Raw genomic sequence first — 14,304 nt, 5'->3', positions numbered from 1 at the left:
GAAGTGCCCTTCTTGATGCCCATCACCCATTAGCTCATCCCCGCACCCACCTCCCCTCCATCAACCCTCAGTTTGTTCTCTGTATTTAAGAGTCTTTTATGGTTTGTTTCCCTCTCTGTCTTTATCTTATTTTTCCTTCCCTTCCCCTATGTTCATATGTTTTGTTTCTTAAACTCCACACATGCGTGAAATCTTAGATTTGTCTTTCTCTGACTGACTTATTTCTTAGTATGATACACTCTAATCTAGTTCCATCCATGTTGTTGCAAATGGCAAGATTTCATTCTTTTTTGATCACTGAGTAATATTCCATGGAAGCAATTTATTTTACTTTATTTTTAAATTTTTTAATGTTTATTTATTTTTCAGAGGGAGACAGACTGTCAGCAGGGGAGGGGCAGAGAGAGAGGGAGACACAGAATCTGATTCAGGCTCCAGGCTCTGAGCTGTCAGCACAGATCCTGACATGGGGTTTGAACTCCAGAGCCGTGAGAGCATTACCTGAGCCAGTCAGATGCTTAACTGACTGAGCCAACCAGGCACCCTGTGGAAGCCGTTAATCTCTTAAAATATCCCTTGGGCTCACAAAACTCTCTCTATAGTATGTAGGCCTTTTGCTATGTCATTTGACAGATGGAAAAAAAGCACCCCTGTAATTGGACAAATGTCAGATAATTGGCGGTGGATTATTTACAAGGCTTTCTTCATGAAGCAAACCTGTAAAGTAATTACTACTCTTCCACTGTTTTACACACGAGGAGATGGAGGCACTCAAAAGCCCCTTACCTTACCCCAAATCCTAAAAGTGGCCACTGGCAGAACCCACAGTCAAAGCCAGATAAATCCTACTTCAAAATCTGTGTTCTTAAATACTGCAATAAAAACCTCCCTGGCTTCATTTCTTACAGTTTGCTTTTATTCCAGTGGAACTCTGGAGCCATTTTTAATTTATTGGGGTTTTGTTTGTTTTTCAGAATGATGATGGAGGGAGTAAATACAGCATCTTCAAAGTGCTTTCTTTGATCGTGTGAGACTTCAGTTGCCACCAGCTTATCAAGGTCCACAGCCGAGGAGACCACCATCTCTAGAGAACTGGCCCTGTCTCTGCTTTTCCCAACAAGTTTCTTCTTCCCCGAAATGCCTCAGCACTTTATCTATTTCTCTCTTATGGTTCCCCTTACACCCCACGTTCCTAGCCATTCCTTCATAACCTATTCCAAATCTGTTCCTATCCATGCATCTCCTTGCTACCACCCACCCCCAGGCCTCCCTCATCTCTGCGCTGGACCATGAGAGCAGTATCCCAAAGAGTCTTGCCGCTTCCACTCTTATTCTTACCCGTGTGACTATTCCCTCCACAAAAGCCAAAAATGTCCTTTTTTGAAAAAGCACACCGGGGGGCGCCTGGGTGGCTCAGTCGGTTGAGCGCCTGGCTTCGGCTCAGGTCATGATCTCACGGTTGGTGAGTTTGAGCCCTGCATCGGGCCCTGTGCTGACAGCTCAGAGCCTGGAGCCTGCTGTGGATTCTGTGTCTCTCTCTCTCTGCCCCTCCCCTGCTCATGCTCTTCCCTATCTCTCGAAAGTAAATAAACATTTAAAAAAAAAAAAAAAAAAAGCACATCGGATCTCTCCTTAAAGCTTTCCAGCGGCTTCCCACCGCATTTGTGATGACATCAATTCCTTCGATGTTTCACAAGAATTAAGATGATCTGGCTTTCTCTTTTTCTTCCACCTTGTTTCCTACCCCCTACATGCCTACCCACTATGTTCTAGCCACAAGTTTTAGCATCTGAAGCCCCAAAACTCATTTTCATCTTGGGCCCTTTGTACTTCCTACCTTCCCTTTCTGGAAATTCTACTTTCGGGCTCCTCCTCACATCATCCACATCTCAGTTTGGAGGCCACCTTTCAAAGAGGTCTTTGCTGACCACGCAGTTTAAAAGAATCTTCAGTGAACTTAAATCATATAACTGTTTTCATAGCTTGCATCCCTACTTTTTAAATTTTTTTTCATGTTTATTTATTTTTGAAGGAGAGAGAGTCAGAGTGTGAGCGGGGGAGGGGCAGAGAGAGAGGGAGACACAGAATCCGAAGCAGGCTCCGGGCTCCGAGCTGTCAGCACACAGCCCGACTTGGGGCTCGAACTCTCGGACTGTGAGATCATGACCTGAGCTGAAGTCGGACGCTCAACCAACTGAGCCACCCAGGCACCCTGTTTGCATCCTTACTTTATGAATTTATTTGTTTCCTGTTTTACATCTGCCTCTCATCCTCATCCTCTTCCTGCCTTTAAGAAGATGAGCACTCTGAAACTGGGGATGTTGTCATGACCATTGTGACAGTATACTCTACCTGACCAGAATAAATCCTCAATAGATATTTATTTGATTGAATGAATAAATTTGATTTGCTTTATGTGTTACTTGATCTACAGTAATTTGTGGCCATAACCCTCTCTTTCAAGATTTTAATGTCCTCGAGGGCAGGGAAAATATTGGGTATATCCTTAGAGGAGCTACTTTGTTGTGTACATAAACATCTACTGATGTGGCCATTCCAACTTGTCTTAGTTTGCTGAATTCAATAGCTTTTAAGGATTAGCATCTTCCCAAGCTCTGTCAGGCATCAGTAAGCTGCTTCCAAACTCAGACTTGTCTATTCTCTCATTCAAGGTCAAATCCGATCATTATATTACTCATATCAACTAGCCCTAACAATAGCTTGGGATACTTTTTTTTTTAATACATAGAATGAGTTAAAGATTGTTTTATGAGGGTGCCTCGGTGGCTCAGTTGGTTGAGTATCTGGCTCTTGATTTTGGGTCAGGTCATGATCTCACAGTTTGTGAGTTCAAGCCCCACGTTGGGCTCTTCACTGACAGTGCGGAGCCTGCTTGGAATTCTCTCTCTCTCCTTCTCTCTCTGCCCCTCCCCCACTCATGCTCACTTGCTCTTTCTCTCTCTCTCTCAAAATAAATAAATAAGCTTAATAAAAATTTTATTAAAAAAAAAAGATTGTTCTCTTAGCCTTACTTGAGTTCCATCTGCACCAATCTTGTTCAGGGCTCCAACAGTGGTATACAGAAAGTTAATGATCTTATTGAAATTTTCATCTCCAATACTCCAGGATCCATCCACCATAAACACCAGGTCTGCCTTGGCAGCTCTACATACTAAAGACCAAGAATGAATTTTGAATCAGAGATAAGGAGAAAACATAGTAGTTGTCAAATCAACAAAGTAGATGATCTTTTCCTTCTGGTAACTAGAGCCCATTCCCATAGAAAAGGTATAAATAATAATATTCTAAGCTCTTAATCATTACACTTCCTGACAATCATTTCTTTCCTATGGTCAACTTCCTATTCACGACTGAGAAGCTTTTATCAAACAGGTGGAATCAGAAGAGGAAAAAAAAGATCCACCAATCTCAGTCCCCAAAAACAGAAAATGAAAGAATAGAAAAATGAGGGACTAAAGCAATTTAGAGACAGAAGTATCAACAAATGCTCTCTAGTGCTCACTTATTAAAAGAAAGCCCAAACTATTACTCTGAGCACCCTGTCCTCTGCTTATTGAGTCAGTAACTTCAGAGAAATTCAAATTCAGAAGAAAACCACGGGACACAATGGAAGCAGATTAATCTACAATGTGGTATGCATTTGGGCTGAGGCCATAAGCAAGATTTCAGCCTTGCTCTACAATTCTCTCTATACTTTCCTGCCACCCATAGGTACATGTCAGGAAATGTACCCTAATGCTAGCCCAGGGAAACTATTATCAGTAGGTATTACTGATTTCAACATAACAAGCAAAAAACACACCAAGAAAAACCTACTCTACTGAAAGCATTTTTTAGTAGTCCTTTGTTGGTATCCTGTGTTGTTTCAGATTATCTATGCCTCTCTTCCCCTTATTAGTATGGATCATTGTGGCTAACTCTGTTTTATGATGAAACAAACAATTTAATCTTCAATAATCTGAATCTTTTAAACTTAGGCCAGCTGCACACAAATATTCTATGAGATAATGTGCCTTTCTCCTTTCTTTAGGGAAAAAAAACCACACTGGGTTTTTATTTTATTAAGTGCAACTTTATTCCCTCAAAGCTATTTATAATATAGAATAAACCATCTCCAGGTGAGGTAATACTCCAGGATCTGGTGTGGTTGTTCTCTTAAATTCTGAGATTAATAAAATTTTATAAATTTATGGTTTGAATTTAAAGCTAAAAAGGATCACAAGATATGCTAATTATAAGCTTATTAAAGAAAACCCCGTCCTCTGTGTCCAAGGAAAAATTAAATCAAGATTAGATTCCAACTTTGAAATGAGAGCAAAATCTATTTGAAAATATACTCAGAATGAAAATTTTACTTAATCAGAGGGCAAAAATACACCAAAATGCACGAAGGAATTACCTCTGGGATGTGAAACTGTGTTTTTAATTTTCTTCTTTGTACTCTTTTCTACTTTTTAATGTTTGTTTAATAAACAAACCCAACAGAAACCCTAAACCTAAAATCACAGCATTATCATATTATTCTTTTACCTTCTTTGGCTGGTGGAATGGTCGGAGGAAAAGTAGGTGGTTTTGTAGGAAGTGATTCTGTAAAGGAGAGGGCAAGAGAACATCAATTAGCCATCACATCTGTGGCGAAGAGAGGGAGGTCATGGAGTCATAGTTCTTCAGGAAAGTCAATGATTTTGACTATTGTCTTCTTGGAGAATTTAGCGACTACTATAAATCAGCCTCAGCCTGTGAAAACTGGCTCCCTCCATCCCCTAAAACTCAGACTGAAAGCTTGAAATACCATTTTGCCACAATTCAGTTTACCCAGCAGGAGTCAATGCAATCAAACTGTCAACTACAAAGTGGTTCTAATGCTGATTTAAGGCAAGAATCTTGCCAACCTATTTCAGATTAGTCTCTGGCTGCTTTCACACATATAATAAACGTCATTTTCATTCTGCCTAACTAAGGACTGACCATCAATCCTCGCTCAATAGCCCTCTCTCCTTTCTCACCCTGCATCCCCCAGATATGGTCCCCAGTGGAATGTAATTTGCTCTCTGTTCTGCTCAGACTGAATCTGGAAAACTTTCAGTTCTGAGGACCAAATGGCAGGACATTGGGAGACTACCGTGTGTCCACATCAGTTTAACCTGGATGAGGAGGGATGAGAAGCTCATGTAATATGCAAAGTGTGGTTAGCGAAAAGGAACAGAAGAAAATTCAGTGAGAGCGGTGACTATCATAGCCGTTCATGTGGCAAAGGGCAAGAAAATTATGGCATCATTAGGTAAACATCCTAAATGTTACTATATTCTTTTCTTATTCTCATCTGACACTAAAAGTTTAAGAAAAACTGAGAAATGTATTTTTATTATCTTAGTTTAATTTGAGGGAAATCTCTCAACTAAGCATAGCCATTCGCTCTGGAGATAGTAAGCACCAAACAGCGGGAAAGATTTGAGTTCAGGCAGACTGATTATTTTTCAGGATGGTTGTAAACAGAATTCCTTCACTGGCAGGAAGGTTGGAAGAGATGAATTTTAATTTTAAGGTCTTTTCCAATTCTAAGAGACAATCAAATGAAATTATTTAAGTGAAATCAACATCAAAAAATGAGATAACTGTATATTACTGATATGGAAACTGAGATTAATTAGTATGTGAAATGAAGCAAGACATATAATACCATGGTATGATCCCATTAGTGAAACATAAAAAAATCTGATATATATATATATGATATATATCAATATATCTATATATGTCTATATAGATATAGATTGGATAGAATCTATCAGGTAGAATTTCTTGAAGGAGACCAAGCTGGGAAGAAAGAATGGGGAAAGAGGGAGGTCAACAAAGTGCTTTATACCTTTGTTGCATTATTATGGATATATATATATGTATATATATGTATATATGTATATATATATATGTATATATGTGTGTATATATATATACATATATATGTATATATATATATACACACATCATTTTTATCTTTTAGAGACAATTTTTGAAGCTAAAACATTTCAAAAATAAAATACAAATTGAGCTATCTTAATACCAAAACTAGGATTGTAAACCTCTCTTGAAAACACCATAAAATGCTTACATAGCCAGATTTATTTATCTTAAAATCTGTGGAAGTAATGGGTTATCTTTATAATTGTCCATCTTCTTTAATGTGGAAAATTGAGGCATATCCTAAGTTCTAAATCCTAAGAACCAAATCAATGAGAAGCAATGGCAGACAGATCAATATGTTTGGGCAGAACATCTGGCCAAAGAATCTTTTGGGTGGGAAGAACCACGATGAACTATTAACACATATTTATATTCTCCACGTGGCATACAGATGGCCCTTGACTTCAATACGTGAGCAGTTGTCACATAGAAGACAGAGCAGTCTTGATCTGCATTGCTTCCAAAGGTTGAACTAGAACCAGTGGGTAGAAGCTACAAGAAGATAGACATCCCCAATATAAGGAAAACATTTACATCACACAGAGCTATCCAAATTAACCCTGGGTTGGTAGTTAACAGTTGTGGAGTTAGGGTTAGGGGGAGTTGAAATAGACCAGGGATCGCAAACTCAAAAATTTTTAGAGGTCGTGCAAGTAATGAATATGAGCAAAGAACTGGCCTAAACATTGAGTGGCAAACTTGAGAGCACATTTACTGTGTAAAAAGAGACAGCAGTTGGTCTCAGCAGATTAGCACCATGAGGATATATGCCTGTCCTGTGTTGTCAAATCTTTTGAACCTTCAACAAATACTTTAAAACTTGGGGGGGGGCGGGGGGCAGGGAAGTATGGCTCAGAGAAAACATATCTGATGGTGATATCTAACCCATGAGTATCAGTTTGTGACTTCTAAGAAGAAAGTCATGGTGATAACAAATACTTGTTCAATAAGATACAGGTAGAAAATTTCCTCAACAGGTTCTCTTGGATCTTCACCACCATATGACATGAGATAGTAGGTATTAAATTTTACTGCCGAGCAAAGAGAAGCTCAGTGATGTAGAAATGCCGAAGGCCGTAAATGTGAGAAAGAGTCCCAACCAAGCCTGTTTGACTCTAAATCTTGTGCACTACCAGGAGCCTAATAACTTGCAAATTATATGATCCTCTCTATCTATAAAACAGAACTCTAATCAGCAATAAAGAGAAAGATACTACTGATACAGCCTACAACATGAATAAACCTCAAAAACACACGCTAAGTGAAAGATGTCAGATGCAAAAGACTACATATTCCTTATTTCCATTTACATAAAGTGTCCAGAAAACGTAAATGTGTAAGAAAAGAAAGCAAGTTGCCTGAGGTTAAACACAGAGGATTGTCTGTGAATGGGTATGAAAGATCTCTTTGGGTGGACAGAAATGTTCTAAAACTGGATTGTAGTATTGACTATACAACTCTTGGAATGTACTAAAAATCATTGAATTGTACACTTAAAATGGGTGACTTTTATGATATATAGGTTACACCTCAAAACTACATACGCAATATAAAATGCATATATAGTGCACACGCAAACTCTATTTTAGAGTTATGAAATGAAGTCTTTATATCTGAAAAAAAAATGGATGATTCCATTTATTACACTTTCATTTGAAGGTCACGCATTGTTGATTTCTTCCTGCTTATGCCAGACCACATAGACAATAGAACTTTCCAAATGTCAGATACATGATAGAGGGGCTACCAAGAAAACCCATCGCCTTCCACCTATTCAGATATAAATCGTCAGAGACTTTGAGCCTAAGTTCAAGATCCTGAGTTAGCCCACAAACGTTTTCCCAGAATTCACTACAATTAAAACCATTCTCATGTTTGTGGCCTTTACGTCAGGAATCCTTTATTAAAAGCCATTCCAAGAAGTTGACACTCTCCTTGGTCTTTAGAACATGTAAAAAGTGCTTTGTTTTAATTTTATACTTTGCCTTTCCCTTCAGTACATCAGATCTGCAGCCAACTTGGAAAAAGTGCAAGAGCCTCTTAAGTAGGCAATAACTCGAGGGTCAGCCATTTGGAACATCTTGGCTCCATTCCCACCTCATAGCTGTGGTAATATGCCATTGTTTGAATGTCAGGACCCGGTCCTTAAACTTCATTTCACACTCCACATACCACAAAAGTTTCTTATGGATATAGATCACAATATAGGTCATTGTTTCAAGCACTTTGCTATCATATGGCCTTATAGTCCCTTGTGAAGCATATGGAGGATGGAAAAAACCCATACAGATGACATCAGTGGGCCACATGCGGTGAATTATGGGACTGGAGAAGAGGACCAAAAACTTGTATTACAGATATTCCTGGGCAGCAATAGCTAACATTTTTCTAAATGGAATAAGGTTTTTGAATCAAAACAGGATGCCTAAAATACTGTTTGTTCACAGAGACAGGGATCAGGAGAGGACACACTTAACTTACGTGTTTTTTCCATTATGCTGACACTGGGTCCCTCAATCTCCTGAAGTTTTGTGTAAACACTGATTTTATATTCTGAATCAGGCTGAAGTCCGTAGAAGCAATGCCTGGTTGTCCCTCCACCCACAGTGGATTCTTGCTTTTTTGTATCTAAAATCAAAGTAGAGCAAAATGTACATGCATGAAATTTTTAAAAACAGCTACCAGTAGATAACTTGCTTCTGAAACACTTACTATGCATGGCCTAATCAGATAACTTCAGAACAAATTACACTTGTTTAGGTGCTGTATCTTTTCCTAAAGAGTTAATACATCCACTGATTTTTTTGTAATTGAAAATCACATTTTCTATGTTAAAAAAAATGAGAATAAAAGACTCCAGAGATCAACCCTTTAATGGAAAACTATTAATGCATATAATTGTGTGTGCACATCGTAATTGATACCTTGGATCTCTTGGTGTGGAGGTGAGTATATTTTTTAGAAATTAGAATATTCTTTTACAAACATGATTCTCCAGAATACAGTCAACCAGTTACAAATCGACAAAAAGATACATCCTTTTGGCCCCATACAACTTACTACCATGCAAAAAGATGCCCTTCTTGGCAGTGGCCTAAAAATATAGGTATGGAGTTAGAAATTATAGGATGCTAGGCAATCCTTATGCCTGTGGATGAAGAGGTGTTCCTCCAGGGTTTCCGGAACTTCATCCACAGATTATTTTCAGAACTGCTACAAATGTAGGCAAGAGCTTAGAGCATCACTGAGACAGCCAGGAAGTCCTCAGAATGTCCGATTTCCTACCTCTTAGCCTTAATTTTTAACCAACACTCATGATTTCTTTCAACTGCAATAAAGACTCCTAGGAAGCTTGGAGAAAGCTGCCTCTACTCTGAAAATCATTTTCTATTCTTACAAAATCACAACTGAGTAAGTAAAACATGGTGCTTCAGTGGCTCAAGGCCCTAGTTCCAAAGTTCTGTTTGTTCTACGAAGAAGACAGCAGTATACAGCCATCTCCACAAAGAACCTTCTCTTTCTTGTCTCCACCATGGCAGAAGCACAAAGAACCTAGCAGACCTGATTAACTGTTGGCTACTTTCTTTATTCCCATACTCACAGCAAGATTGCTTCGCCTTTCTGGAGAAATTAGTGCTGGCCCTTGGGTCTGGAGTCTAGGGTAGTTGGATTTATTATACTCATCATTTTCTGAGGGCTTACTATGTGCCAGATTCTGTGCTTTGTATTTAGTGATACAATAACCAGAAAGATAATATTCGCCAGCATTGAATGAGCATTGACCGTGTGCCAGGCACTATCCTAAAGATTTTACATGTATCGGCTCATTTGATCCTTATAATAGTTATAATTGCTCCAATCTAGAGACAAGAAACCGAAGGCCAGAAAAGTTAGTAACTTAATCAAGTCCATATGGCTAAGTAGCAGAACTGAAATTAAATTCAGAACTCTAAATCACAGTCTCAGAGGACACTGCTTTAATTTCCATTAATATATCATAAAATAATGTAAGTTAAATGGTTTTTCTAAATAAAAGTTTCAGAGAGGCTGACTGCATATGAAATGAGCAAACATGATAGCTTGCAGAGGTCAGATGAGGACCCCTTACGTGTCGGGGCTTTATCACTCCATTGGACAAAGCTGCCTACCTTGGTGGCTTTAATTACTGAAGAGTCTCAAATGGGTTTTCTTCATTGGCATAGAGCATTTATTATTTTATACTACATGGTTGATTGGTTAAAAGGAAGAATTGATGCTACCATGAAAAGAACAATTATTTAAAAAGATCTAGATTGATCTTAGTTTTACCCATAAGTTGTATCCATCTACTTAATGCCTTATATAACTTTATTTCTAGGAATTTAAAAATCCAGTGTTAAAAAACTGCATTGATTAAACACATTACACATATTATTTGCTGGTTAAGAAAGAACTCCTTCATGGGGCGCCTGGGTGGTGCAGTCGGTTAAGCGTCCGACTTCAGCCAGGTCACGATCTCGCGGTCCGTGAGCTCGAGCCCCACGTCGGGCTCTGGGCTGATGGCTCGGAGCCTGGAGCCTGTTTCCGATTCTGTGTCTCCCTCTCTCTCTGCCCCTCCCCCGTTCATGCTCTGTCTCTCTCTGTCCCAAAAATAAATAAAAAACGTTGAAAAAAAAAAAGAACTCCTTCAAACTGTTAATTGAAGTTTATTAAATATAAATAAAATATAGAAAACAAAAACAGAACAGTACAAAATATAAAAATGTTAATTTTTCTATTTTGAAAGAATAATACCTATTAAATTTCAATCTGTAATTTAATATATAATGGAACAAAACATACATGTGTTATAACATACATTTATTAGAACAGACATGATATATATCATTTAAAACTTGTCCATGGACAAAATCCTTCTTTGAAAAATACAAATAAGATTTTTAAAACTATAAGTAAATTAAAGCCACTTATTAAATGGAATGTGAAATTTATTTTTTTATTTTTATGATTGATAATATAAAGGAGTTTCAAAAGTGAACTTCATATAATCTTTAGTAATATATTTGTTCAGAGTGACTTAAGGTCTACTTCAAAAATTTTCTTATCTATGTGACAAAATGATGAAATAAAAAATTGTTGGGGCACCTGGTTGGCTCAGTTGGATAAGCATCTGACTTTGGCTCAGGTCATGATCTACAGTTCATGAGTTTGAGCCCTGCATCAGGCTCTCTGTTGTCAGCACAGAGACCGCTTCAGATCCTCTGTAAGCCCCCCGTCTCTGCTTCTCCCTAGCTGGTTCTCTCTCTCTCTCTTTTTCTGTCTCTCTCAAAATAAAATTTTAAAAATGACTTAAAAATTTTCCCAGGTGTTTGTGAGATTACATCTTGCTGTGACAGGAATTTGATAGTAAGGAAATGTTCATAAACCCTGCACTCTGTTTTGTTGCCGTCCCAGTTCAGTCTGTGGTTCCCAGGTTCAGGACCCCACATGAGCTGTTTCTTTCTAACCCTTACCCACAACTTTGGAGCCTCTTGCAAGCTTTTGTGAGTCACCTATAAAACAAAAATTTTCTAAACCCTTATGGCATGGATATTTATCCATTTCCATAAAAGCTTCCAGGAACTCTACAGGAATCAATTCTAGAAAAGTGCTTTTCTGTCATCTCTATTTCTCATGGATGTTCATGCACTTTATTAACCCTCAACAATAGAATATAAATTGATTTTACTGTTAAGCAACAACATAAAAATCTCAAAGCCATGGGAAAACTGGAACAGGCACTGTAAAATTTTGGGAAATGATATTACTTTAATTCCCAATAATAACAAAGAGGGGTTACATGAATGGGGATGTACCCATGTTGCTTTTGGCATGTGTGATTTAGGTCTAACGGCTTAGCCTTAAAAGAAAACATTTAAACTGATCAAATGATGACTGATTTCCTCAACTCTTTGTGTCAAAAGCAAGGAGTTAATTTATTTTTTTGGAACAGGAGAAGAAATTCTGTCTTTGTGCATTCATTCTTATGAACCATGGCTAAATACATTCTCTGGGTTATTGTGCTGAAAACGATGCCACCAGCTTGACTCACCAAAATGTCCTATGAGTAGTTACTGAGATGCACAAGCAAAGAATATCCAGGATCCAGGATACTCTGCTGGAATTTTATGACATAAATGCTTCCAATCTCTAGGTCTCTCAAATACTCTGACACACAATCATAATGTCACTGCCGGGACACCTGGGTAGCTCGGTCGGTGAAGCGTCTGACTTTGCTTAGGTTATGATCTCGTGGTTTCTGAGTCTGAGCCCCATCTCAGGCTGGCTGCTGTTAGGGAAGGGCCCACTTGAGATCCTCTGTCCTCCTGTCACTGCCCCTCCCCGACTTGCATGCTCACTCGCTCTCTCTCTCAAAAATAAATAAACATTCAAAAATAAATAAAATGGTCATAATGTCACTGCCTCAAAAAGCTTAATCTTGAGACTATGTTTTGTTTCATGCGATCTTTTGTTTTGGATCTGGTGTCTGGTAAGGGAGGCTCTCCACTATGCTGCAATTATGTTGATGATACTGCAAAATTGGCATTTCAACATTCAGTGACAGAAGACAAGTTGAGCATTCTTTGAAATCTTCCTTAAGCAGTCTAACAAGAAATTCACCAAGTTATGGGGACTACAAAGGGAATAAAGTATTTGGGATCATGTGGCATCTAAATACATGAACTTAAAGGGAAATGATATACCCAACCTTGGATGCCAAGTCAACTCAAAAATAGCTTGGAGAACGAGACAGAATTCCAGAGCATCCACAGAACTAACGGAAACTCTCTTGGAGTTCTGAGCTACCTAAGACCAACCAAAAGTCTCTGACTTGGTCCGTCCTATCATTAACCAAAAGCCTACAATTTAATTTGGCAAATGGATGAGTGACTCAAACACAGATTTATTTCAGTCTCTCCTGAGAGGACCTCATCCTTCTGGTAATCTTTCTTTCTTTTTTTTTTTTTTTTTTTTCCTTCTTGGCTATAAACAAAAGTCATAATATTAAATGGGTAGAGGACATCTGTTGTTTTTGCCTGTCTTGCAACCATTCTCCCTTTCTTTGAATCTATTTTTCCCCACTCTTGGTCTTTATGATTTGGGAAAAAACTGAGTAACAACCCTTCTCCCCTCCAGATACAGAGGTGGGAGGCAACCAGGTCCGACCAGTCGGTTTATTTCATGCCCTTGAACTCAATGACAGATTTAGGGGCATGTGACCCAAGCCAAGCAAGTATGACTCAGTTCCTGGACTTTTGTTGGAATTATTGAGAAAGAAAAGCTCTTTTTTTACTCAGGCTGGTTAAGCTGTAAACTGGGAGGTGTCATTCTGGATCCGACTGGGGCCAACTCAGAGAATCTGGCCGAGGATGAGTACAGAGCAAGAGAAGGGAGCAAGACTTCATCTTGATGGCATTGTTTGAACACTTAGATCCAGATGTGCCTGGTGCCGGACACTTCTAAACTTCTCAGTAGTCAATAAATTGACCCTTTTGTTTAAGCTCCTTTTATCTGCATCCCCTACCATTTACAAACAAACCTAAATGATACAGCCTGGCCACTTTATTCACAAAAATCTTGGAAATTTGTAGGTATTACCTTAGATAAAAGCCTCAAAAAAAGCCTCAATTTTAGAGAAACTGAAGCCCAGAGAGTTGACCAGCAATTATGGTCAAAGCCGAGGGCCTCTCCACTGACTTCATCTCAGAATACAAGTGCATGTGACCAGACCATGGGGATTATATTTTTTAAAAAACTGGAAAAAATTACCTGTCAAACAGTAAGAATTTATCAGAAACATTAAAAAATACGTCACTCTGGGATAAAGCTTTTCTCCATCACATGGAAGAATCAGATCCCATTTCTCTCTAGTATCTCCTCTGGGATAGAAGGACTAAACATTCGCACAGGTAGCATAGGTAGCCAATGGGAGACACTACAAAGTTAAAACAGAGGGGGCCCTGAAACTCATCTCCCCATGGAAGAATCTGCATCTGACCACAAGTCCTTCAAAGGCACCAATCAGGATAATGATTTTATTTCTCTGTAAAATAAACAAACTCCACCTCAAATCAAGCTCCTAGATACAGAGAACAGACTCATGGTGGCCAGAGGCAGGCGTTGGGGGGGGGGGCGGGTAGGAGAAATGGGTGAAGGAAGTTAAAAAATGTTAGAGAGAGAAAGAGAAAGAAAGAAAGAAAGAAAGAAAGAAAGAAAGAAAGAAAGAAAGAAAGAAAGAAAGAAAGAAAGAAAGAAAGAAAGAAAGAAAAAAGAAACACAACTGAATTTTTCCCTAAAGTAGGA

At 38.6% G+C, this 14,304-nt stretch overlaps 1 protein-coding gene across 5 annotated transcripts in view; it reads right to left on the bottom strand.

Moving 5' to 3' along the window:
- The window catches only part of COL14A1 (collagen type XIV alpha 1 chain), a 211,852-nt gene that overhangs the window by 93,162 nt on the left and 104,386 nt on the right, over window positions 1-14,304 (bottom strand). For all 5 annotated transcript variants that reach the window (XM_058698926.1, XM_058698929.1, XM_058698925.1 and 2 more), the window contains exons 24-26: window positions 8,464-8,610; window positions 4,552-4,608; window positions 3,033-3,172 (exon numbers count right to left, since the gene is read on the bottom strand). In XM_058698926.1, coding sequence (XP_058554909.1) covers window positions 3,033-3,172; window positions 4,552-4,608; window positions 8,464-8,610 — 344 coding nt within the window. The remainder of the gene's footprint in view (window positions 1-3,032; window positions 3,173-4,551; window positions 4,609-8,463; window positions 8,611-14,304) is intronic.

Source organism: Neofelis nebulosa, chromosome 14, assembly GCF_028018385.1.
Source record: "Neofelis nebulosa isolate mNeoNeb1 chromosome 14, mNeoNeb1.pri, whole genome shotgun sequence".
Lineage (NCBI taxonomy): Eukaryota > Metazoa > Chordata > Mammalia > Carnivora > Felidae > Neofelis > Neofelis nebulosa.
Note: the sequence above shows the minus strand (reverse complement) of the source record. Positions and strands in the feature narration are given on the sequence as shown.